Consider the following 27052-nt stretch of genomic DNA (forward strand, 5'->3'; position numbering starts at 1 on the left):
GCCATCTTCCACTGCTTTCCTAGGCCACAAGCAGCGAGCCAGAAAGGAAGCAGGGCCGCCAGGAACGAACTGGTACCCATATGGGATCCCAGCATGAGCAAGGCGAGGACTTTAGCCACTAGGCTACCGTGCTGGGCCCTTCAGCATTTTGTTGGAAAATTAAGGAATCTAACCCAGTATTTGCTACTGAGAAAAGGAAGGAAGCAGTTCCAGAACCACTGGTTTCCTAGGGACAGGGGCAGCTGTCTCCAGCATGCTCCTGGAGAAAGGCTGGGCATGTAGCCACCCTGCCGGACAAGGCTTTGGGATCCAGGGTCGGCAGTGTTGCCCCCGTCGGCAGACCTTTGCAGTTCTCCAAGGAGCAGCAAGCCCAGCCTCTCACACAGAGGGCAGGGGGATGGGCACACTGGGCAGAAACAACTAGAACACCATGTCAGAACTGTCAATACTTGAGAAATGCTTCCTTCTCTTCTGCTTTAAACTTTCTATTTCAAAGTGAGAAAACTTGTATCCACTAGTTCACTTCCCAGATGCTCCAACAGCCAAGGTTCGGCCAGGCCAAACCCTGGACAGGAACTGCACCCAGGTCTGCACACGAGCGACAGGGACCAAAGTATGCGAGACAGTCCATGCTGAGGACTTGCACTAGCAGGAAGCAGTTTGGAAACCAAAGTGGAACTTGGACCAGGAACTGCGATACAGGATGTGGGTGTCCCGACCAAGCAGCAACCACCTGTGCCTCAGCACCACCCATTTCTTCTCTTCTTAGGGAAACTCAAACTGTACTCTCCTATAGTATTCCCCTATAGATCCATTCATCTTCTTCCTTTACAAAAAGAGATACAAAAGGAATCTTGTATTTTAAAAAGGTGTTTTTATTTTCATCCTTCCTAGAGGAATACAGATTTGAATGAAATACATTCATTCCATAAATACAATAGCAGCAAACCTTTCCACCAGAGTGCTCTGCTCCAGACCAGAGGGCGTGCCTCTGAGCAGGAGAGCACGTTCCACCAACCCCGCCAACTTACGGTTACTACTGCTCTGGTTAACAGCTGGATACGCACGGAGGACACAACGACCACATGGAAAGATCATTAGCTAGGCTGTCACTGCAGGCTGAGCCTGGAGGGTGCCCTTCCTTCCTTGCCAAATCCCCTGGCACTGTCCACGCTCACCTGGTGACACAACCAGAAGGCCTATCCTCGAAGATGCACCATTGCACCTGGAGTCTCCCATTGCTTCGACTGGGCAACATTCCAATGGTTCTGGAGTTTTCACTGGGGAAATCAAATATGAGTGGAGGTACCACTCTGTCAGTGAGTCCACAGGTTACTGCTGTCAACAGGCAATCCAGCAGGCATGATTTGGGCTCCAAGGACCCTATGACTTAACTGGGGGCTGGACTGGAGACAGAGAGCCACCTGTGTACAACTGGCTATAATCTCTCCGAAACAAGAACTGGGCGATACACCCTGGCTGCCACCAGAGACAGGGTTCTGGACAGTAGCCAGGCGTCTCTCCTGGCTGACTGTTCCTTTAAAATGTGCCCTCTAGCATTTGCTGAAAATCTGGGAAGATCCACGCCAAAATCTGGAGGAGCCGGGAGAGGTTAAGGCAGGTGCTGCTTTGCGCTTGTTGGCTGCAGTAAAGGCTAGCACTCTTACAGGTTATGTCGCAATCTGTTCTGGAAAGAGCGTAAACCATCGAAGGGTATATAAAACTCAGTCAGCAACGGAGATACCCGTTGGGTGGGGACCAAATTTAGCATGCCCCCAGAGGGCTGGGAGGCGAGGGGAATAATGGAAGATCATGAAGTAGTTCTGATTTGTCTAGGCAGAAGGCAGACTGGACGCAGGCGCAAAGGCCTCCACCAGATGGCCATGTAAAAAGCTGACACTTTCCTCCCTATCACGCACGAACAGGACGCATGCGCTCTTTTCCCAGTCAGCTTTAAAGTGTTTCAATAACATAGGCTTCCCTAAGTGCTCCATCCATTCCCACAGTCCGCTTTGACTGTTGGCAGGAGAGCAATCGGATGGTTTTCTATCCAAGTCACCATGGAGGACGACTGTCCGTGTGTTCTTCCCTGTGCAGTTCAGACACAGCAAGTTCTCCTATTTGTGTGCGGACAGAGACTCCTCTGTGGGATACACAGCACTGCCCATCCTACAGCCTTCTGTCCCCACAGACTCGGCAAGGTCTTCCTCTTCCGAGTCCTCCTCTTCGTCCTCCTCTTGGGCTGACGAACTGGAGGTGGGTCCTTTGCAGGTCTTCAAGTGCCGGGTGAGATGGTATTTGGTTAGATAAGCCTTCGTACATTTCTCACACACATAATCTCGTTTTCCTTCATGAGAATTGAGATGCTTCTTTAAGTGATTTGTTCTCAGGAATAGCTTATCACACTTGGGACACTTGATCTGGCGTTCTCTAAGAGGAACACAAAACAACGTTTGACTTGGGAGTTACTGACAACTGAGGCATGCACGCGTCGCTCACATGCTCAGGCCCGGCCTCCGCAAGCAGGCTCCTCACCGGGAGCTGCACGGCCTCCGCCCAGGGGAAACGGCACGGGCTGACTTTGCAAACCCGAGAATTCGATGTCAGTGAGGCAACCTGCACATATTTCTTGTGTCTTGCTTCTTTCACCCATTAATGCTGTGAAATGCACTCAGGTCGCTTGGTCTGTTATATCCCCACTGCTATATAACATTTTCAAGTAGACCACAGCTTGTGCACGGCGCTGGGTTTGTACACTGCTAATGGATATTCTGATGATTTCCAGTTCTTTCTTATGCAAACATTTCTACTGCTGTGTGCTGCCCTCTGGCAGGCATGAGTTTTTCTTTTTTTTTTTTTAAATATTTATTTTTATTATTTTTTTATTGGAAAGGCAGATATACAGAGAGGAGAGACAGAGAGGAAGATCCTCCGTCCGATGATTCACTCCCCAAGTGAGCGCAACGGCCGATACTATGCCGATCCGAAGCCAGGAGCCTCTTCTGGGTCTCCCACGCGGGTGCAGGGTCCCAAAGCTTTGGGCCGTCCTTGACTGCTCTCCCGGGCCACAGGCAGGGAGCTGGAAGGGAAGCAGGGCTGCCGGAATAGAACCGGCGCCCATATGGGATCCTGGGCGTGCAAGGCGAGGACCTTAACCCCTTGCGCCACTGCGGCGGGCCCAGGCATGAGTTTTTCTAAGATTATACCCAGCAGTACAGTCAGGGCAAAGACCACGTTCTAGATGGTGCCAAACTTCTCCCTTCGCAGCCTCCTCCACAACCAGACAACAGCTCCTGCTGCCCCACGCCCAGCTTCTGTGTCTGCCAGCAGACCAGCATGCAAAGCGCTCATTCGGCACTAAACCTGCATTTCCCTCAACACCACTCCTATGAAGTGTCATTTTTCTTTCCTTCTTTTACTGACTAGCAGTTCTCAACAGGACTGATTTGCCTTGGTGCTGCAAGCCTTCTGGCTTACCGGGGTCTCCTAATTGGTGAGAGGCAGTGCTACTGGCTAAGGAAACTGCTGGAAATCTTAAAAACATAAAAAACCAGGGCAGCCTTGCAACAAACAACTAACAAGTTCAAAATGTCACCCGCGTCAAGGTTTGAGCAAGATCACTCCAGTTTGCAGCTTAAAAAAACCTCACAGGACAACAGACAAGGAATTTTTTTACTTTTTTTGGGAACCCTATGTCTTCATAAAACCCCAATATAAAAGACATAAAAGGGAGCTAACTCCTTGGAGTGGTGCTTCATGGAATATCACTCAATAATTCTGTGGAATCCCTGGAACTCTCCGGAGCAGTTTTAAAATCAACAGTCCAATTTAATCCGAGGGCTAGCATACTGTCTCATCTGGCTAATCCTCCACATCCCACATGGACAATGGTTTATGTCTCAGCTGCTCCAGTTTCCATCCAGCTCCATTTATAGCCTGGGAAAGCAATGGAGGATGGCCCAAAACCTTGTGATCTGCACTCATGTGGGGGACCTGCAAGAACCTCCTGGCCCCTGACTCTGGATCAGCTCAGCTCTGTTGAGTCCATTCGTGGAGTGAATCAGCAGATGGAACATCTTTCTTTCTCTCTCTCCTCTCTGTGAATCTGCCTTTCCAATAAAAATAAATCTTTTAAAAAGCCATTAATCCAGATCAGAAACACTATTCATAATGAAGTAACTTGTCAAAGGCTTCAATGAAACTCAAGTTAGGAGTCTGACCTGCACACTCCTACGTCTCTAGTGTGAGTATGTACAGGCTCCGCTCCAGATACCCCAGAGGCGCTAGGAGAGTTTACATCACACACAAAAACGAAACCTCCTGGCAGATAACTTAGAAAAAAAAAATGAAGCCAGGTAAGTGATAGGGTCTGTCTACAGATAAAACAGCCAGGAAAGACCATTCTGGGACCACATCCAGGCAGAAAGCAGAAGGGAGCAAGCAAGGAAGGCATGCAGGACTGTCAAGGGAGAAGCTTCCAGGCAAAGACCCTGCCAGTGCAGCGGTCTGAGTACACCCAGGTTTACCAAGTGGTCGGCAGGTGTGGCTACAGCAGAAAGGAGGAGAAAAGTCCCCCAAGAGAAAGTGGAAGTGGCAGCCAGGTACATCACCGCATCGTGTAGGGATGTCAAAGCTATGGCAGACGGGGCAGGAAGCCGCTGCAGGCTAGGTGTGGATATGGGTAGGATCTGATTGCTCTCTGAAATGGATCACTCTGTCACTACAGACAGAACAGTACTGGTGTGTGTGTGCGTGTGTGTGTGTAGAACAGGTGAGCAGAGATGACAGCAGGAGCAGAGACCATGCTGGGTGCATGTGTGTGTGTGTGCATGCTGGAGAATGGGTGAGCAGAGCTGATAGGAGCAGAGTGAAACCACACTCTGTGTGTGTGTGTGTGTGTGTGTGTGTGTGTGTAGAACAGGTGAGCAGAGATGACAGCAGGAGCAGAGTGAGACCATGCTGGGGTGTGCGTGTGTGTGTGCGCGTGCTGGAGAACGGGTGAGCAGAGCTGACAGGAGCAGAGTGAGACTGTGGCAGTGCTCACGCAAGAGAAGCTGGTGGGCTGCAGAGCGTCAGCTGAAGGAGGAAAGACTCCTCGCAGGTGTCTGACTTGAATCTCTGGGTGAACAGTGAGCCCAGCTTACGGACTGGGAGATCCCGTTTGTGGGACAGCACTGAGCGCTGAACTGCCCAGCGGCTATCAGCAGCATCAGAACGGCCTCATCAAAGCTGGATGCACACAGTGGGTAAGACCATCATAAAGACAGCATCTAAAGCCACGAAGTGTCCTCAAATAACACCCAAGGGAGCAGGCACCACTGCTCTTGCTCCTGAACGCCTTCTTCGGGGAAAGACAATACCAGTTCCTGCCACGCTCAGGGGAACACTGTGCAGCACTTTTGCGGCACTTGGATTTAGAGTTGCAGTTTTCTTTTTAAGAACAGAAAAAAAAAATAACAACAACAATATTGTCATATCCCCTTTGAAATGCTCAGAAGTAAAATTAAGCACTTGGGACCTTCACAGGAAGCCTAGGAAATGTATTCTGGGTGAGCAGTGTGTGTTACACAAACCTACACAAGCCTTCCTCGGCAGTCCAAAACTCCTCGCCCTGCATGGGAACTTGGTAAAGGCGCTCACTTCCTGTATTTCCTCATTCTGACAAGGAGTTCATATCCACACTGTTCAGAAAACTGGCTTTTTGTAGGTCAATGCCTGAGAGTCAATTCCCAACTGAAATGTCAAGGAAAGAACTGCACAAGTAAAACTCACAGCCATGTGAGTCGTGCTGGACTGTGCTGTCCATGGGTAAGTGAGCGCACACTCAGGCAGCAGTTGAAGACAGAGCCAAGGACAGCTCTTTAAAGACAAGGCTTGTCTCTAATCTGCAGCTCTGCCTCCTAGCACAGCATCAGGCATCAGGGAGGTACTGAGAATACACTGTCAAATTAAGAAATAAGTCAGAGGATGGTGAAATCTTCAGGATAAACTTAAGATGTTAGCACTCTGATTTTCCTCAGCGGTGTGGAAAACAAGGGGCCCCTCCCATGACACCAAGGCTGCCCTGCCAGCCGTCACGGAGGCAGGCTGGGCTGCGCCACGGGGGCCAAGCTGCTGGCTGCTGGGCCACTTACTGGGTGTGGATGAGCACGTGCTGCTTGAGGTCCTGCCTCCGCATGAACAGCTTGTCGCAGTAGTCACACTTGAGATTCTTCTCGCCCGTGTGGATGACCGTGTGCGACTCGAGGTGGGCTTTCTGGGTGAAAGACTTGTCACACAAGGTACACCTGTAGTTCTTCTGACCTGCCAAGCAACCCACAGCACCACAGCGATAAGACAACGGCTGCAATTCTCAGGACACAAACAGGCACAGCGACGGGCCTGCAGCAGAGGTGGAAGCAAAACAGATTTTCTACAGCCGTTCACCAAAAACCCTTAGAATCACTGATCTTGTATTCTGCAACTAAAGCTAGGAAAGTGAATACATCTGAGCTCAATGTATGTACATTCATATTTGAATATTTATTATAGATAACAAAATGCATAAAATTTGAAAAAATATGGGGGCCTGGTGCAATGCTTCAATTGGTCAGTTGTTACCTTGTAAGTGCTGGGATCCCATATGGGTGCCAGTTCTAATCCTGGCAGCCCCGCTTCCCATCCAGCTTCCTGCTTGTGGCCTGGGAAAGCAGTAGAGGACAGCCTAAAGCCTTGGGACCCTGCACCCGTGTGGCTCCTGGCTCCCAGCTTCAGATCAGCTCAGCTCCACCCATTGTAGCCATTTTGGGGAGTGAGCTAGGAGATGGGAGACCTTTCTCTCTTTGTAAATCTTTCCAACAAAAACCAACAAATAAAAAAGAAAAATGGATCACTTCAAATATTGGTGCCCTACCTAACATAATTCATGAATTCTAGTACTTGTCTGCAGGCAAACACTCCTTTCCTTTCTTACTTTTATTAACCATACATCTTTATGGAGTGCAGCATGACATTTCAATACATGTTTGCAATGCGTTCTGATAAAGTCAGGATGATTAACATTTTCTTGGTCATTACTTTGTATTTGAACCTTTGAGCTCCTTTTTCCTATTTATTGAGAACATCTATAATACATTCCTTTCAACTGTAGTCATCCCATAGGGCTGAGTAACACCAGAACTTAGTCCTTTTATCTAACTCTGGCTTGGCACCCGTCAGCTGACCTCCCACCCCTCCCAGCAGCCTGTGGTAATCACCACTCTATGTTCAAATAGAATTCTATTTAACTTCTATGTAACAAAGAATACATCTGTCTTATGTCTGGCATATTTCAAGTAATGCATTATCCCTCACCATGCTGCTGCAAACGGCCAGATTTCATTCTTTTTGGCAGCCAAATAGTTTTCTGCGTGACATCTTTACCCATTCACCTGTTGATGGATCCTTAGGGATCCCCCATTGTGTGGACAGAACCACAATAAACATGACAGCACAGGTAGCTCTTCAGTGATTTATTTCATTTCTTTTAAATATGTAACCAGAAGTGGGATTGCTAAAATCATACAAAGGTCCAATTTTTAAGAGAGTCTCCCTACTGCATAGGCAAGCATTAAAGACACGCTTTTGAGAGGAGAGACAGAAAGACAGAGACCAAGAGCATGGACTCCCACCCTCTGGTTCATATACCTCAGATGCCTGCAACAGACGAGGGGAAAAGCCAGGAGCCAGGAACTCAACCCATCGCTCCTACTTGGGCAGTCCACACTCAACCACTGTCACCTGAGGGCCCCAGGATCCTTTTGGGCAGAAAGCTGGAATCAGGAGCTGGCACCAGGTACTCATCCCAGGTCCTCTGATATGGGATAGGGGTACCCGAACCGTCATCTTAACTTCAAAGCTCAATGTCTACCCTGGCAACCACCTACATTTTCTCTCTCTCAACCTAAAATATGACTGGGAGTGAAATGAAACCCAAGGACAGAGAAACAGGACCTAGAAGTACAGGGCTGGGGTCAGCACTGTGGTGTAGTGAATTAGGCTGCCATCTGCAATGGCTTGTGTCCCAGCTACTTCACTTCTGGTTCAGCTCCCTGCTTATGGTCTGGGAAAAACAGCAGAAAATGGCCCAATTGCTTGGACCCTGCAAATCACATGTAGCTGAAGCTTCTGGCTCCTAGCTTTAGCCTGGCCAAGCCGTGGCTATTGTGATCATCTGGGGAATGAATCAGTAGACAGAAAATTGATTACTCTTCTCTCTCTCTCTGCAACTCTTTCAAATAAGTAAATCTTAAAAAAAAAAAAAAAAAAAAGAGCCAGGAGGGAGTTGAGGAGCTGACAAACACCTTGTTGAAGTCTAGCCAGAACTGTAGGCTTTGCTTGCTCTCTGATCTCTATATCAAACACTCAGGATTAATACAGAAGGAAGAAGAAACTTCCCCTGGAAATTTTAAAGATCTAATGACCCAACCAAGAAAGCTAAAAGTTTTGCAGTATGCATGAAAAAAAGTGCAAAAACAAAGGGGTAGGTTTGCATGGAATTTAGAAAACAGCTCAGAAAACCAAACCTCGACAGTGTTTATGGTGCAAGATCAAAGGAGACAAACTGGCTTTGGCATCTGACTAGGCATGCGCCTTAACAGGAAAATCAGGTTATTTCTATAGAATTCCCTTTGTTTAAGCCCAAACACACTGGCCCAGAGTTCCTGCATTTTTCCAAGCACCTTCCAACTGCAGTGGAGGCAGCACCTGGACAGTGCAGCGCCTTAGTAACTGGCAGCAGGACCCTCCGAGGAACTTGTCTTACCTCTCTGAGGCTTACCAGCCGACGGGCTCCCGCCAACAGCCATCTGGAGCCTTCTCCGACATCATCTCACAACTCCACCTGCAGAGTAAATACCATCTCTCTGCAAAGTCTTTACTGCCCTGCCTCTAACGACCCATACTCCTTACCTGTATGTATCTTGAGGTGGGTCCGCAGGTTGCTGGGGTCACTAAAAGCCTTGCTACAGAAATCACACTTGTGGGGCTTCATTCCCATGTGACCCATAAAGTGGACATGGAGTTTAGAAGGAGAGATAAAAGCTTGAGGGCACATAGAGCACTTCCACTTCCTTTCTTTGCTGTGGCTTGGCCCGTGGCTGGTGTTGTGGCCCTGGCTAGGAAGATGGTTATGGATGTGGCTGGTCAGATGAGCTTTGAATTCTGTGTAAGAACTGCACTCCTTGCCACAGTTACAGAGGTGCACATCTGGGTGTTCAGGAACACCTGAAAAAAATTAACTCAGTGTCTCCCGATGCTTAAGTTTTAAAGCTTATTCTCGATATTAACAATTGTTCTTTGCAATACTCTCTTCTACAAAATTTATAACTTGACAACTACCTATAAAACTAAACATCAATGCTCTTACCTCCAGAGCCTTTATACAGGTACACAGTAAATACTGGATTATCAGCCCTCTTTCCTAGACAAAACATTCAGATCTTATATCACAAATCCTTAAACATAACTTGTCATCATGGTACAGAACAAAGAGAAAGCCTGCGCAGGTTGAATCAAACCAACGGAATGTGCTGTCTGTTTTACAAACATTTAAACCTCGATAGTACTGGCTGCAAAGCTGCCACTGTAACTTTCAAAGTCCTACCAGAAAACATCACTTCACATGAATATTGCTCAGTGAATAACAATCAGCTTGCAACAAACTTCACAGATTTTAACACTGCAAATTTAGGGGTAACAGCTTGCTTTTATATATACACAGAGTCTTAAAAATTTCATGGCAAATAGTTATTACATAAAAAACTACTCACACTTCAAAATGTTTACACCAAAATAAACACGTACTAAATTGTTATAGCGTGTCTGAACAAATTTTGAAGAACTACAGCAAAGGAAGACATCAGTTTGAAAACAGCCCCTATCAGAACTAAATAAATTCTGCTAAAATTCAGCCAGGACCAAACATCAAACTGCCAGATGGAAGAATGCACGTTCGGTGATACTTTATGAAGAATTCATGGGGACAACACCCTACCCCTCCAAAGTCAGCAGTCTACAACTGGCTAAAGTCATTTAAAGCAGGGGCAGGAAAGCCAGAGCCCATGCTGTAGGAGGAGGCCCACAGCAGCAGACGATCCACCTTCATTTGAGAGGAAAAAAACAAATTGTGTTCATGTTATAACTGAAGAGGATCAATGATCAACAGTCAAAACATATGGATACCTCAGCTGCTTCAGCTCACACAGTTCTGACTGGAAAATGAAAGTGGAGCAAGCTTCCTGCTCAGCAGGGCCAAAGCTGCTGCACCCACATCAAAGGCAGGCAGCAGAGCCATTTCAGGAGCCCGAGGCACTTCCCTGGAGAACCTTAAGGGAGATGAAAGATGGTTCACCAGCACCGCCCTGAAGAGCAAGGAATGGAATCTGGGAGGCAGAGGCAGCCCAATCAAAGCAAAACCAGAGTAGTCCAGAACAAGGGTGGCGGCAAGTTATCCAGAATGCTCAGCGCTGCTCGCTGACTCTGGACGGCCCCCTCTTACTAGAACACCTGGAGACTGTGACAACACCGGCCAGCCTCACCAGCATCCTCCACTCTGACAGAGCCTGTGCGCTTCCTCTCACTGAACACGGGCAGCTGTGAGTTTCCATCTGACACCTACATTACCAGCCTGCCCTGGTGAGCTCTTTCTGTTCCTACTCCTAAGAGAAAAAACCTTTAAAGGCGTACATTTTCCTTCAGTTAATTGTAAAAGTCTGTAACCTCAAGGCCAGAATTGTAGGGCTCTCAGTTCTTTGGTGATGGACTAAATGGTTGGTACCATTACTTACACAATTGCCATGCACTGAGAAATAAAGTTTACACTTCTATATTTTATCCTTTAATTCCATTTTCTATGAACTTTTTTGAAGTTCCTTCACACAAAGTACAGGATGAGCCTCAGCTGACATACACATTATTAGCAGAACTTTACTCCTGGTTCTTGGTGATTTTTCTATGCCAGGTACCCAACAAGCAAATCCAGCATTAACTTACCAATCTGCTGAGCATAATCTCGACTGTAATAGAAAAGCAGTTCATTTTCAGGAGGGATGTCCTGGGAGGTGCAGAAATAGATTTTTCCATCATGGGGATACGCCACCAAATTCTGCTCTTCTCGGTTCCTAAGAGTCCATTAAATACATCAAATACACTGACTTTAACAAGTACATGAAACACATTATACCTCCTTCTAGCAGAGTCCTTTCTGAAAACCTGCACAGCACTAGTCCCAGTGGGTCATTCCGCAATTGCCTATCCTACCTATTGGGAGGGACTTACAGAAAGACAAACTTCTTACTCAAACTCAAGTTTGTTACTGGAAGCAAAAAGGAGTAAATAAACAAAGTCTTTTTAAAAATGCCAAAGAGTGCTAGCTGAACAAAAATCAATTCCAGTAGCAGCCTGGGAGATTGACTAACGGCCAAAATACTGAGAAGGCATCAACTTGCAGACTTAGTGCTGATGGTATCGTTCTTTATTTATTAGTAAGCTGAGTAAATCGCTCATAAAAGATAACTCTGTGCCTTCTGATTCATAACCATTACTAGAGGAAAGATGATGAAATGCCTTAGGCTTGAAATGTCTCCAGACCCCAGTATAATCTGAATCCCTGAGCTCTGTGCTACCTTCTACGAATATTTCTATTTAAGAAAAAGTCTGAATGATAAACTTTCTCCCCAAAGGATGTGCTTACCTGGCCTTGCGCACAAACATCATCCAGTTACATTCATTTTCATCAGTTGTAATTATGCAGAATTCTAGGACACCATTGTGATAGATCTGTTAACAGAAAGCAAACACCCACGGCAAATGAACTGACAGCCATCAGATGTTAAACCTTGGCCAGCCATCATCTTATTTCCCATTTCTCAGTGTGTAACGGTACGGCTGCCGTCCCCACAGGCATTCCCTCTATTCCCAACAATAAAGACCATCACAAACTGACAGCGCTCAGTGCACAGAATGCACTGGTTGGTGATTATTCCCCTTCTGTCTGGAAAAGGCCAAACACTGGTCTACCTAGCACACAACACACTGCTATGGACTGTGTGAATGACTGAAGTTCTACCACAAGAAGAGGACCATGCATTCCTATTATTCTTCCAGAAGAAACAGGCATTTTTCTGTGTTCTATTTTGGACCCTAAAGTGACAGTCTTCAAGACAGGTGGACCCCACATTCCCACTTTCCACTACTTCAAGTCTGCAAACATTTTTCCCAATCTGTTGGCTGAGATTGCATCAAGACGTATGAATAGTAGTTTATGTCAAAAATTTCTGGGTCCAGCACTGTGGCATAGCAAGTTAAGTCACTGCCTACAACGCTGGCACCTCACACGGGCACCAATCCCACATCGATGCTGTTTCATGTCCCAACTGCTCCACTTCCCATTCAGCTCCCAGCTGATGTGCCTGGGAAAACAGCAAAAGATGGCTCAAGTACCTGTGCCCCAGGAAGACCCGGAAGCAGCTCAGCCCTGGCAGCTGCAGCCATGTGGGGAGTGAGCCAGTGGATGAAGATCTCTGCCAGTCTCTCGCTCATTAGCTCTCTAGAATTGTGCCTTTCAAATAAATAAAAATGTTTGAGGAATGTTTAAGTTCATTACAAAATAAGATTTTCATCATATAAATGAAGTTCTTGGCCTAATCGCATGTAATTATTAAAACCATTGGATTATCTTGCAAAATGAAGACAATTTATCCTCTATTATCTTCCTTTCTTCAGATGTATTCCTTTATTTGAAAGGCACAGTTCAGAGACAGAAAGAGAAGCCTTTCATCCATTAGTTCTTTCCTTTTTTTTTTTTAAGATTCATTTATTTATTTTAGAAAGTCAGATATACATAGAGGAGGAGAAACAGAGAGGAAGATCTTCCGTCCAATGATTCGCTCCCCAAGTGACCGCAACGGCCGGTGTTGTGCCAATCCGAAGCCAGGAGCCAGGAACCTCCTCCAGGTCTCCCACGTGGGTGCAGGGTCCCAAGGCTTTGGGGCATCCTCGACTGCTTTCCCAGGCCACAAACAGGGAGCTGGGTGGGAAGTGGAGCTGCCAGATTAGAACCAGAGCCCATATGGAATCTCGGCATATTCAGGGCGAGGACATTAGCTGCTAGATCACATGCCGGGCCCAATTAGTTCTTTTCTTAAAAGGACACAATGTGGCTGGCTGGGGCAAGCTGCAACCAGTCTCCATGCAGGTATCCCACATGGGACAAGAACCAAGAATGTGGAGCACTGTCAAGCAGCCAGACAGGAAGTGTAATATGTGGGATCCAAGCAGTGCCCATACTAGATGCTGGCACTGCAGGCCTCAGCTTAACTTGCTGTACCACAACCATGGCCCCAATCCTTTATTTTCAACAGACTGGTTACCAACAGCAACAGGAAGAATGTCATAATGGTGACTAAAAAAAAAAAAAATGAATGGTATGTACCAGCTCTGGCTAACTCTGACTTTGTATCACTGGTTTACCACTTGGTCATAACAAAAACACACAAACGCCCCACAGACGAGTTGTACGGACCTTCCAGACGTGGTTCACTGCCTTGTCAGTCCATTCTGCCACTTCCATGGAGTGACTCTGCTGGCCAATCAGAGGTCCAAAGCAGGTTCGCACAGGAATGGTCTCTCCAGTCCACACCCCTGTCAGTGGAATGATCAACAATTCACATGCAAACCAAAGAACTACTACTACGCAGCATTCCTTGTGGTCCTAGTTTATGAATGTATAAAATACAGTGAACAGATTAAATGGGGCCAGGAAGAAAAGCAGGGTAAAAAGCAATATCAGAAACTCCTAAAAATAAGGACTATGACTATCCCTTTAGATATGATTTTGGAGTTAAGATATAAAAAAAGAACAAAGATATCAATCTACCGTAAAAAATGTAAGCAATTATTACAAAATATATGCCTGTGTTTAAAGTGCTGGTTTGTGTTATCTAAGCCCAAAAGCACCTCCCAACAGCCCCAGCCACAGCTGCAGGTGGAAGAACAACCTCCCTCGTACTTGAATGTAATGGCGCAGTAACTCAGAGGCCACGTTAGTGTCAAACGTAAGTAGATTCTAGCAGTCCGCATTCCTAACTCCCAAGGAGTATTAGACAATTTATACACATTTGATCTAAACCCCATTAATAGTAAATTTCCATGTTTCTATTAAAAAAAAACAAACAACTAAGTGTCAAGTGCTGTTGAATGCCCGCCAGGAGGGAGTCAGTCTGGTGCCACAGCAAGTGAACCCTCCATCTGCAGGACTGGCATCTCACATCGCCAGTTCATCTCCCAGCTGTTCACTTCCGATCCAGCTCTCTGTTTATGACCTCAGAAAGCATCAGAGGACAGCCCTGGACTTCAGGCCCCTGTACCCATGTGGGAGACCCAGAAAGAAGCTCCTGGCTTCTGGCTTCCAATTGGCTCAGCTCTGAAGGTGTCGGCCATTTGGGGAGTGAACCAGTGAATGGTAGATCTCTGTCTTTACCGCTCTCTTTTTGTTAAAATCAGCCTTTCAAAATAAAAATTTAAAATGTTAAGATTTAGGAAATAACTGTTAGTACATGGCACGACAGCTGAAAAGTCCTCACAGACTCAAGCCAGCTTTTCTCCTCTAGTCAATTCAGGGCTGCTTTGCCAAGAGAGCATATGCCGCTATCACCACCAGGGAAGACGAACACTCCCTCAGAGCACAAGCCCTGAGCCCTAAGTGACTTTTCGGTCAGCCAAGGGGTCACCAGACTACACACACCCACTTGCATGACCACCCTGCGAGAACAGGGGACCCGACGGCCCCTGAGGGTTCCAAGCTGCTTACCTACTTCCGCTCCCACAATCGACTGCCGCAGGACCAGCTGCTTCGGCAGGGACAGCCTTGCCCTGCTCTCTATCGGCGTGTCAGGAACAAAGGTCACAGGGCCGTGATCGGGACAGTCCGAGGGGTAGGCTCGGTCACACAGGGTACACCCTGCAGGCGGCAAAGGTAAGACACACAGATGCGTTTCCTTCACTCTGACTCTAAGTTGCCACCTGGTTTCTAAAACGCTGGTTACTGAAATATAACCAGGCAGAAACCAGCTTCTAGAAATATTCTGATCCGAAAGGTACTTTCCAACATTAAACCACACTCACACATCCACTTTTACCTATACCTCTCTTGGCTTCAGAAAGATCTAACTTTTTCTCCTCTCTGATCCATCAGGACACGTTTCCTGTGTTAGAAAAGATTCGTCAAAAAAAGCTGGAGCTGGTATTGTGGTACAGTGAGTTAAGCTGGTGCCTGAAGTGACGGCACCCCAAATCAGTGTCAGCTGAGTTTCAACTGCTACTGCTCCGGTTCCGATCCAGTTCCCTGCTAACGTATCTGGGAAACCAGCATAAGATGGTTCAAGGACTTGAGTCCCTGCATCCACATGGGAGCCCTGAATGAAACTTCCTGGTTCTAGCGTTGGCCTGGCCCAGTCCCGACTGCTGCAGCCATCCGGGAAACGAATCGACGGACGCAGCTCACTGACTCTCCTCTTCTTTTGCTACCTCTGCAATTCAAACAAACAACTAACTCTTTTTAAACATTTCAATAATCAAGCATCCCTTAATAATAGTAAATACAAAATAAATTTAGGAGTCAGTGCCACTGCACATGTGCTGAGCTGGGAGCAACTCATTAAGCTCAGTGCATTGCACAGGTCCCACATCAAAAATAACACTGACTGGGCCTGGCGCGGTGGCCTAGTAGCTCAAGTCCTCGCCTTGAACGCACCGGGATCCCACATGGGTGCTGGTTCTAATCCTGGTGGCCCCTCTTCCCATCCAGCTCCATGCCTGTGGCCTGGGAAAGCAGTCGAGCACAGCTCAAAGCCTTGGGACCCTGCACCCACGTTGGGGACCTGGAGGAGGTTCCTGGCTCCTGGCTTTGGTTCAGCACAGCACCAGCCACTATGGTCACTTGGAGAGTGAATCATCGGATGGAGGATATTTCTTTCTGTCTCTCCTCTTCTCTCTCTATATATATGACTTTGCAATAAAAATTAATAAATATTACTAAAAAAAAAAACACTGACTTTGGCATATTACAACTCAAAACAGGTCCATGTGGCCCTCAGACCTAACAGCCAGCAGGTTCTGCAAAGATCAGCACCCTCAGCAAACTAGCTATTTAGGACACCTGGCATCACCCTAATCCTGGGAACTGCGTGAGCCAGAACTGGAAAAAGGTTGTAGAGATAAAGGTACAACAACAGCACAGGATCACAGGAGGCAGAGTGCTGAGCCAGGAGCTGGGGCTACTGAGACCACGGTGAAGTCCAACATAAGAGCCCGATCTGAAACTCGTTGGAGGGAGTGGCATAAGTGACTGCAAACAAAGAGCCGTGCACCAACCACAGTAAGTAAAATCAAACTGTAGACCTGTGGGTGACAGAGCTTAGAAACCTGCCCCAAGGAGAAGACTTTGCTAGCCAGAAGTACAATGACCAAGAGCAAAAGAGGAGACAAAGGTAAAATGAACATCAGTGAAAATTCCCCTGCAAAGGAGCAAATGCCTTCGCCAACCTCAGAGTCAGCTGAGGAATACATACAGAAAATGGGGGATACAGAACTCAGAAAACTCATTATAAAGCTTCTTACCAACAATGAGCAGCACATACAGGAGCTCAAGGAGTTTAAGGGGTATGTCATACAGGAAAGAGCAACACTGAGACAAATTTAAGCCGGATTACTGGGAATGAAGAACGCAACAGAGCAAATTAAAAATTCAGTGCAGAGTCTCAAAAACAGAATGAAGACAGAAGAAAGAACCTCAAAATTGAAACCTATTTCTTGTCACCACGGGGAAACAACCAAAAAGCAGTTAGGTCAAGCTAAAAAAAAAAGTTCTCAAGAATTAACAGGCATTATTAAAAAGCCAAACATAAGACTTACGGGAGTTCCAGAAGGTGCAGTAAAAGAAGCTGGGTTTAAAAATGTGTATTTTGAAATAAAAGGAAAACTTCCCTAATATGGAGAAAGTATTGGGAAGCAACATCCAGGAGGGGAACAGAATTCCCAATAGGGTTGAAGCGATCTTCACCAAGACACATGATAATCAAGCTCTCTTCAATCAAACGTAAGGAAAAGATTCTTAAATGTGCACATGAATAAAATCAATCGACATACAGAAAAATGGCAATTAAATTCACAGGAGATCTCTCACAGGAAACTTTACAGGCCAGAAGAGAAGGGAGTGATATGTTCCAGATTCTAAAAGAAAAAAATTGTTGGCCTAAGATAACATACCCAGCAAAGCTTTCCTTTGTCTTTGAAAATGAAATAAAATTCTTCCACAGTAAAGAAAAGTTCAAAGGATACTTAAAGATGTTCTCTTGCCAGAGAAAAGTAATAGCACCCACCAAAACCGAAGGTAAATGTGAAGAACATCCCAGTAAAATTAACAACATTAGACTAAATCAATGAACAGCCCATTGCTGAATGACACGAAAAAATTACCACCTATTTATATTAACCCTGAATGTGGATGGCTTGGACTCTTTGGTCAAATGTCATAGATTAGCACACTGGATTAAAAACACAAAACCCATCTATCTGCTGCCAGCTGGAGTTGCATCTCTTCAACAAAGATCAGCGGAATGTATAGATCATGGATTTTAAGGCTTTTGTTTTTAATGTCAACTCTTCAAAAAACTTGTTTTTTCCTCATTAAATTCTTCACTGTATTCCTGTGCTGTCCTACAGCCCACCGAGTCCTCCAGGCTCCGAGGACACGCTTCTTAAGACAGAAAAATCCACAGCCTACCCTGTGGAAGAGCAGTTAAAATTGTAATCTTGCAGACATATTTGCTTAAACCTCCTAATTTCTTACTGTTCATACAATCTTTCTGCATTGTAGAACAGGGCTCTGTCGTCACACACTGCTAATTTTTACAACTTCACAGATTTGAGCCTTTTCTAAAAACCCTTCACTCTGTTCCTTATATTTTTCCTTCTCTCAGCTAAGGGACAACATTCATAACACTTCGTCAATGACTGAGTCCTAATTTTCCAAATTCATTCACAAAATAGTTGGCATAGCCACCTAAATGTCTTATTCTCCTTAGCAATCCATTCAGCATCCCCACGCCCAGGGTCTCAGCTCTCAGCAAGCTTCCCTATCCAGGTGAGACAGTAGCAATATGCAGACTGTACTTCTGCAGCTACTGCCCTCAACTCATCACACCAGACACCCTCCACTCGGCAGCAGATACTCTGGAGAGAGAGAAGCACGCAGCTAAAGGAGACTCAGCAGCCCCGCACTGCACAAAACACTTGGTGTTCTCCCCAAAGATACAGCAAAGTCGAGGAAACACCTGAAAAACGCTTAAAGTCACCGGACAGGTGACCGCCATGGTGAGCTGTCACTTCACTCCCTCAGGATGGGAGTCACAAAGAGCGTGCACTGTTTCACACGCCGCCGCTCGGGATGCAAAAGGAAACGGCACAGCCACTTCGGCTGGTCCGGCAGCTCCGCCCAGAGCCAGGCGCAGCAGCCGCACACCTAAACACACGTGTGGGAGAGCCAGACAGCTGCCAGGGGTGTGGACAGCAGCATGAGGAGCAGACCTAAGGGGAGCCTCCCAGACGCCCACCGACTCGGTACGTAAAATGTGCTATCCACCCTGCAGAGCCCACCAGCAATACAAACGAAGCACTGACACACGCCACACACCAAGGGAAGGAAGCCAGGCACAAAGGCCACATGTCACACGCTTCCCTGTCTATGCAATGTGCAGCGCAGGAAAGTCCACGGAGAAATACTGGAGGCCAGTGGTTGCCTGAGAATACAAAACAGGAGGAGGTGGGGTGCAACTACTAACTGGGGATGATGCTTCTCCAAGGAGTGGTTAAAAATTTTAAAATTAGGGTCCAGTGCTGTAGCCTAGCAGAAATGATGATGTTGTATTTACCTTCTCGAGGTGGATGCTACCAAAATGTGTGCTTATCATTTGGGTTACCTGAAGAAAAGGCACCACATAAATGTAAAAAAGCAATAAAAAAGCAAAGCAAACTTCCACAGTCTAGTTAGTTTCTACTTAATCAATTCAAGGCTTTGTGAATAACTTCTTAGAAATGAGCATTTCCAGAAGAGAAAGGCTAGGGACACTCACAAATTGTAAACAAGGTTGCCATGTTTTCCTTGTTTGAATTGGAGTCTTCCATTGGCAGTGAAGGTGGTACAAAAGAAAGACTGTCTGAAGACACATGGCCTGTCCCCATAGCAACCTCCTGCGTGATGGAGGAGACAGCCACAGGTTCTAGGCTGAGGCCAACTTCGTGGAGGGAAACGGATTCTAGGGAGGCGAGGTTGTGTGAGGTAGAGAGTGCCACGCTTACAGAGTTGGTGCTCATGGCCACGGTATGGATGGAGTCACCGAGGGCACTGTCGGACAGGCCGCTGACCCGGCTGGAAAGATGGTCCGTCTCCATGACGACAGGGAGCTCCAGGCCGTTGCCGTGCATCGGCATCACACCGCCATGTGCTACAGCATCTGCTGCAAGGCTGCTGCTCACAGAATCCACGGACAGAGGCTCGTGGCTCCTGGAGCCGCTCGGGATCTGGGGATGCTCGCCAGCAACACCGTCCATCGCCAGCTCCTCCGCCATGCCGTCTGTAGAGATGGGGCTGGTAACCCGGGATACATTCTCCATGGTGATGGCTGTGTCCAGGGCCACCTCATGGCCGTCACTGGGATGCAGACTCTGGGCACCGTGCGTGTTCACGGAGCGAGAGTCTATGGACACGATGCCCGGCTCTAACCCAACGTTGCCACCGGACTGGTAGGGATCCAGTGCCGAAGGGTTATTGGCAATCGACAGTGCTGTGTTGCCGTCGACACTGATGGAGTTGGGGTGGATGTACTGAGGAGGCGGCCTGTCAGCTAAATAAGACAAAATGCCTGAGAAATGGGAAAGATGAGACACGAGAGAATTTTTAGTACATTACTAGACAAAAGGAATTCAGCTGCTACTTACAACTACAAACTATTTTTCTTAAAAAAATAACTTAAAGCAATCTGTTTTTATCAACACACATGTATAATCTATAATCAGCAGTACACAAGTACCATAATACTTCAAAATCCTAAAACTGAGCTTTATTTTTTTGATGCTGACTAGAAAGTAATCATTTAAATACTGTTTTACTATTCATACGTTGCACTTCTAAGACTAAAATTTGCTTTACAAGAAATATTCTGGAAGGCAGAGAGGGGGAGACCGAGTTCCACGAGAGGGCGCCGGGCCAGTGGAAGCTAGGAGCCCAGGACTCAGCGGGGGCTCCCCACGTCGGCAGGCAGGGAAAAGCAGAAGCAGAGTCAGGCCCAGGACTCGGGCACTGACTCATGGGACAACTGCGTGGCAGGACGCCTGCCCGAGACAGACTCAACTACGAAGAATGATCAAAAGCCACACACCAAGAGAAAAGGCAGAGAATAGGGACGGGGTGGCTTCCTTCCGCCCTAATCTGCTCAACTGTCTGCAGTGAGTATGTGAGAAAGAACACGATACATTCCAGATAACTCCACGCCAGCAGGAACTGCGCTTGGGAGGAGCAATAAACACTGAAAAATACAGAGTGCTAGAGGGAACAGAAAACGTCTCTGTAAGAACTTTAGCTTTATCAAACTACTGTATCAATAACGTTTCACTTGCACCTTCTGAGGGGAAAAGCACAGGTATAAACCAAGAACTTTCTTTCCACTGATAGAGACAAGCAGCAAAAGGGTTATGGAAATCTCCAAGAACAGAAGTTGAAACCTGCGGCGCTCACCAGGCAGGATTGTCCTGAAGTAGCTGCTCTCCAGGTGGGGGTACGGCGGCGGAGGTAGGGTGTAGTTTCTCTCAGGTAATCCACACATCACCCCTCGATCCCCAATACCCATCGGGAGCATCAGGGACAAAGCAGAAGGCAGAGAGCTCAGGGAGGGACCCAGGTTTGGAATTGCCACGGGCAGGCCTGCAAAAAAAAAAAGTATTTTTTTTTTCTTAAAAAGATAGAACTTAAAAATTGTAAGGACACCTAGGAAACTAAACTGCTAGGAAAGGTTTTGGCAGGGTCAGCAGTGTGGTGTTGCACATAAAGCTGTCGCCTGCAACACCAGCAGCCAACATGAGCCCCAGTTCAAGCCCCTGCTGCTCCACTTCACATCCGGCTCCCTGCTGACGCGGCTGGGAGAGCAGGTACAATGCTTAGAGCTCACCTCCCCGCACATCCAGACACCCGGAAGCAGCTGACTCCTGACTTCACCCTGGCCAGGCCCCAGCAGCCGTTGGGGAAGTGAACAGTGGACAGAAGATGCCCGTTTCTTCCTCTCTGGCTTTCAAATAAACAGATAAGCCTTTTTTTAAACAAAAATTCTTGCACATGAGCAAGTCACACTTAGTAGCCCTTTTTATCCCTTCACAGTGCTTATAAACATCCGCCAACAGGACTAAATAAAGTATTTCTAATGGCAAAGTTAATTCTGAAATTAGTTTTAAAATGTCAGACTGACCCTCCAGCTGTCCATACTGCTCTTCGTCTACAATTCAACGCCCAGTTTAGGGTCCAGCACTGTTGTATGGCAGTCGAGGCAGCAGCCCATGTGGACAACAGTTCATGTCCCAGCTGCTCCCTCACAATCCAGCTCCTTGCTAATGTGGCTGAGAAAAGCATCCGCAGACGGTCTAAACGCTCCGCGTGCTGCACAAATGAGCAACGTTTCACTGGTTTACTGTTAGCTATTTACTTATTTGAAGGGCTAAGTGAGAGAGAAGGCAGGAGAGATCAATTCTCCATCTTTGTTCATACCCCAAATAACCAAAACAGCCAGAACTAAGCCAGGCTGAAGGCAGAAGCTAGGAACTTCTTCTGGGTCTCCCACATGGGTACAGGGGTCCAAGAACTTGGTCCGCCTTCTGCTGTTTTCCTGAGCAGGGAGCTGGCCCGGCACTGGAGCAGTTAGGATCTGAATCCGTGTGGATACGGGGTGACAGCACCACCGACAGTGGATTTACTCACTACACTGCAGTGCCAGCCCCAGTAAGCAAGGTTTTAAACAGATACATGAAATACTCCTAGACATCAGCTCTTATTTTGATATGTTACAATGTCACACTTAATCCACAGGTTACGCAATTTCTCTTCCACTACAACAGAAAATGAAACTAGGTTCAAAAATATGGCTTCACAAATACAGTGCAGAGATGAATGAGTTTTTCCTGCTGTTTTGAGCACTGAGGCACACGGGGATGTCCCTGTCACAGCTCTGTCTCCGGGAGCACCCCTTCTACTCACGCTTTCTGGGAACAGCCATTAGAGTGCCTTTCACTGACTTCCTTCAACGAGTCCTGGCAGAGAGTGCCAAGGCACGCACCTCCAACTGTGCACCAAAGGCTACCAGCTCAAAAGGCCCCCTGAGCACAACAGCCTCTTCTGTGCCCTATGACTCCAGTCCCCTACCAAGACGCTGCCCTCCGGTCAGCGCCGACGTCCCACGTGTCCTGCAGGCCTGCAGGGCTTCTCCCTTCTGCCTGGAAGGTGCTCTGGCAGCCGCAGGGCTCTCTCCTGGATTATCCGCACAGTGCAGGGTGCACAGCAGCTCTTCCCTCCACTCACCTGGGGCAGGGATGGCACTGTGAGAGGGGGAGGCGGCCAGCCCCAGGTGACCTCCTGAGACCGGCAAGGCGTTGCTCACGGAGGATGACGTCAGCTGCTCCATGCCCACGGGGCTGAGGTTCATTTCATTCATCCTAGGAAACAGAAGCCCAGACAGTGAGGCAACAGGGTGACCTCAGCTCCTTCATGTTTAGATAGCACAGAACTGACGCCCTGGGGAGGGAGAGCAAGCTTCACCAACCACGCTACAACTCTTCTCACCGAAGAAGCTGTGTCTCGGCAAGGCGGGCTAACTCATGCCCACACCGGCAGCGGAACCAGGATTTGGATTCCGTCTTGTTCAAGTCCTACACATGCCACGCAAACGACTCTAGACCACACGGGCAAAGAGTGTTTCCTAGATTCACTCAAGTTTTTGCTTTGACAACATTCATGTTCTCCAAGCAACGTATGACTTCTGATCACTGGGTTTTTAGGCAGCTTGTTCCATCTGCTCTAAGAACTCTCACTGATTTTAAACTCTTTTTACCGGATGTTACAGCAATAACGGGTCTGATTCAGATAATTAATGGTGTGATGAGGGGCTGGCATTATGGCACTGGTTAACCCTAGGAAACAAACACCCCATATAAGCACTGGCTCAAGTCTTGTTCCACTTCTAGTCTAGCTCTTGGCTAATGCCTCTAGCAAATCAGTGGGGGGTGGCCCAAGTACTTGGGTCCTGACACCCAAATGGCAGACCCAGGCTCCTGGATTTCCGCCTGGATCCACCCCAGTCACTGCAGCCACTTCAGGAGTGAACCAGGAAATGGACGATCTGTCGGTGCATAGATGTCACTCTGCCCCTCAAAAAATATATATATATGTATGTATGTACACATACAGATTTTAAATATTTTTTTAAGATTAGTTTATTTTTATTAGAAAGGCAGATTTACAGAAAGAAGGTAATATAGAAAGATCTTCCATTCTTTGATTTACTACCTAAGTGGCTGCAGTGGCCAGAGCTAAGCCAATCTGAAGTCAGGAGCTAGGAGATTCTTCTGGGTCTCCCACACAGGTACAGGGTCCCAAGGCCTTGAGCCATCCTCTACCGCTTTCCCAGGCCAAAAGCAGGGAGCTGGACAGAAAGTGGAGCAGCAGCGATATAAATTGGTGCCCATATGGGATCCTGGCAAATGCAAGGCGAGGATTTTAGCTGCTGGGCCATTGTGCTGGGCCCAAGATGTACTTACTTAAAAGGCAGAGTTATATAGAGAGGAAAAAAAAAAAAGAGAAAGAAATGCTAGTTCATTCCTCAGGTGGCCACAACAATCAGAGCTGAACCAGGGCAGAGGCAGGAGCCAGAAGCTTCCTCTGGCTCTCCCACGCAGGTGGCAGAGGGTCCATGGCGAAGGGGGGCAATAACTAGGTCATCCTCCACTGCTTTTCCAATACATTAGCAGGGAGCTGGGTTGGAGTGGAGCAACTGGGACAAACCAGGGTACACACAGGATATAGGTGTCATAGTCTGTGGCTTTATCCCCCAAAACACCAAATTAAAAAAAAAAGTTATAAAAATGATATGAAGAAGTACCATATTCGGGCCCGGCGCGGTGGCGCAGTGGTTAAGGTCCTCGCCTTGCATGCCCCGGGGCTCCCATATGGGCGCCGGTTCTAAGAAGTGTTTCAAATGTACCGACCATGCTTGTCAGGCCCAAGAATTGAGGCATCATCTTCACCAGACAATCCCCCTTGCATGGCAGTTGCAAGGAGACTTCCACTGGGTCCCTGACAACCACATGGGAGACCTGGATAGAGTTCCCAGATCCCAGGCGTTTGGAGAGAGAACCAGTAAGGTCAGCAACTGTTCTTTTCTGCCTCTTAAATAAAAATACCACTACATAATTCTTAGCAGTTAAAGCAAGCCTCTAAATAGGTGTCTAATTCTGCGAAGCGTCGGACTCACTGCTAACGTGTTGCTCACCAGGCACGCCGGGCACCCGGCCTTGTGGGCCCTGCGTTTCACACATGACTAGTGTGTGGTGGGTATGCTCCTTTATCCCACTTTCCAGATGGGGAGTCAGGAGACTTAACCTCAGATCTCCCACTTAGGAGAGAGCTGGGGTTAGAACACAGATCTAACTCACTGCCCAACAGTGATAAGGAAATGGAAATCGCAACGGAAGCATTTTGCCTTTCACACAGTTCCAGCAGTGAGCACCCATGCACCCGAGAAGGTGGACCTCAAGTCCACACAGCCCTATTTCCTGCAATTTTCTACTTCCGTGGGCTTCGCCCTGGCCCCTGGCCATTATGTCATAAAACTAAGCTCTCACACGTCATAAAACAGGCCAAATGCGGACAGCACAGACACTCTGAGCAATTCTGGAGGGGTGGGAACCATACAAGCCCTCAACCCCACCAAAGTCAGGCAGAAGCTTCCAGACTACAAGACACACCTTTGCAGGCGAGGCAGAGGGGAGGACACCCTGGTGGTCAACGGAACCCAAACGTACCTTGATTTTGGAAGTTTCCCGGCTTGAGCTAGTTTTATACCTTACACCCACAAGTTAAACACTGGAGCCAGAATGGTCATTTTTAAATGTCCAGCAAAAGTCTGTAGTTTCAACTCCCATTCTGAAAACTCCTATTCACTTGTGTATCTAACCTCCAGATAAAATCAGCGTTTTTGAACTGACTCCTAAGCCTCCTCAAACCAGTTCAAACCAGACTTTCCCATGAGAGGCTCAGCAGATTTAGTCTGTTGGAGGTCACCAAGAGGTAGTGACCTCAGCAGCCACCGGGCAAAGGTATCCATCTGGTACCCCACAAAGGGCAAGCAGCCCAGGAAAAAAGCAGCTCCATTGGCTCCTCCGAAGACTGTCCTACTCCGAAGGGCAATTATTCACCCACACCAGAGGCTAAGCAGCAGTCCTGGGGTCTGCCTATCTCCCTTCTGCTCTGCAGAACCTTCCAGAGCTCCTGTGTTTCCAGCTGACCTATGGAACCACTGGCCAGCCACCCATATCACACCTGTTTCTTACAGTAAGGGAACAAGGTAACTGAAATGCAGCTGCTTTGGCAAAATGCAACAACTGCAACAATTCCAACCCTCTCCTGCTTCATCTTCCTCCTCTTAAACCTGCAGCCTTTGAGAAGGTCCAGGACAAAAGGCGCACATTTCTTTGGCATCCTTTCTTGAAGGACTTTCAAAGTATCTGCGTGAAGTTCCCAGAGTCAACAAGTTATTTTTTCCCACTTTAGCATCCCTGCCACGTGGCAACCAGCGAAAATTCGAAGCACGCTGATGAGGGCCACTATGCGATCCAGATAGATATTAGACACAGTGAGGGGAAAGGTGTGGGCCAGTCAACAACAAACATGTTATGTGGCGGACCGAGCCTACTACTGGTACACTCAAGTTTCTGGACTTGGCAAATCACACCTGTGAACTTCCCAGCGGCAACCAAAGAAACAAAGGCACCCACCCCGGTCGGTCACTCATCAGCTAGCTTCCAAAGATGTCGGCAGCGCCGACCCCCTCCTTGCCTACCCACCTGTGATGTAGGTGCTTGGGGCCAAGTTCGGAGAGAAAAGCGCTCTTGGGCGGCGGCGGGGGACCAGCATCAGGAACTGCGCCCCGGGCTCACGTGCGACCTCATCTTGCTCACAACCGCTGCACAAGCGCGGTCCCCGTTGCGCGGGGTCGCCCGGGGCCATCCAACCTGGTCCGAGGGCCAGGACCCGTGGACGCCGCCACGGGATGGGGCATGCCGGGGCACCCTCGGAGGCCTCTCCTCCGGAAGCTTCGGGACGGAGGCTGCCCAACCTGGGGTCAAGGTGGAGGACAAGAGCGGTCAGCAAGCACTGCCCAGGACGCAGCAGCTCCTGTCCCCTCGCCCTTGCGGACACCGCAGCCCAGCGGCGGCCGGTTCGGGACCGCCCTCGCCTGCACGCAGCCCACCTGCCGGCCGCGCGCGCCTGCCCCGCCGCTTTGTTCCTCATCCGGGTGGAGCTGCCCGGCCGATCCCCGCGCCCCGCGCCCCGCGCCCCGGGGCCTAACGCTTCCCGCCCGGCCCCGCCCGGCCCGCCGCCTCAGCCAGGGGCGCAACCTCCTCGGCGCGTTTCCGGCTCCGCAGACGCTCGCGGCGCCCGCGCGTGCGCCCCGCAAGCCGCACGCACACGCCGCCGCCACCGCCACCCGCTTCGCGCGTGCGCACCGCGGGGACCAGCGCCGCTGCTCGCTCCGTCGAGTCGAGCGCCGAGCGATCGACCCTCGGTTGCTAGGCGACCAGGGCTGCTGGGCGCCGCAGGCGTGACTGTGCGCTTGCCGGGATGCATCCTGAGCCCCTTCAAGTCCCGCGGATGCACGGTTTTCAGTCGTGGTAGGCAGCTTTTGCGGGGGAGGGGCACACAAAAGCCAAAATTCCGGAG

The 27052-nt window shown here is 48.3% G+C and overlaps 1 protein-coding gene across 2 annotated transcripts; it reads right to left on the reverse strand.

Annotated features, from left to right (window-relative positions):
- Positions 1-1632: 1632 nt before the first annotated feature.
- PRDM4 (PR/SET domain 4) lies at positions 1633-26663 on the reverse strand. 2 transcript variants are annotated; one of them, XM_040985079.1, is made up of 12 exons: positions 26583-26663; positions 26176-26447; positions 22637-22770; positions 20810-20995; positions 19149-19937; positions 14828-14977; positions 13541-13659; positions 11711-11796; positions 11011-11138; positions 8929-9243; positions 6135-6303; positions 1633-2430 (listed from the first exon to the last, which is right to left on the reverse strand). In XM_040985079.1, the coding sequence occupies exons 3-12, from the start codon at positions 22767-22769 to the stop codon at positions 2118-2120; spliced, it is 2388 nt and encodes a 795-aa protein (XP_040841013.1). In that variant the 5' UTR covers position 22770; positions 26176-26447; positions 26583-26663; the 3' UTR covers positions 1633-2117. The 2 variants fall into 2 exon arrangements, with proteins under 2 accessions (XP_040841013.1, XP_040841023.1); XM_040985089.1 differs by lacking the exon at positions 26583-26663 and having other exon boundaries at positions 26176-26450.
- Positions 26664-27052: the final 389 nt, after the last annotated feature.

This window comes from Ochotona curzoniae, unplaced genomic scaffold, assembly GCF_017591425.1.
Source record: "Ochotona curzoniae isolate NIBS_2020 unplaced genomic scaffold, NIBS_Ocur_1.0 contig_1014, whole genome shotgun sequence".
NCBI lineage: Eukaryota > Metazoa > Chordata > Mammalia > Lagomorpha > Ochotonidae > Ochotona > Ochotona curzoniae.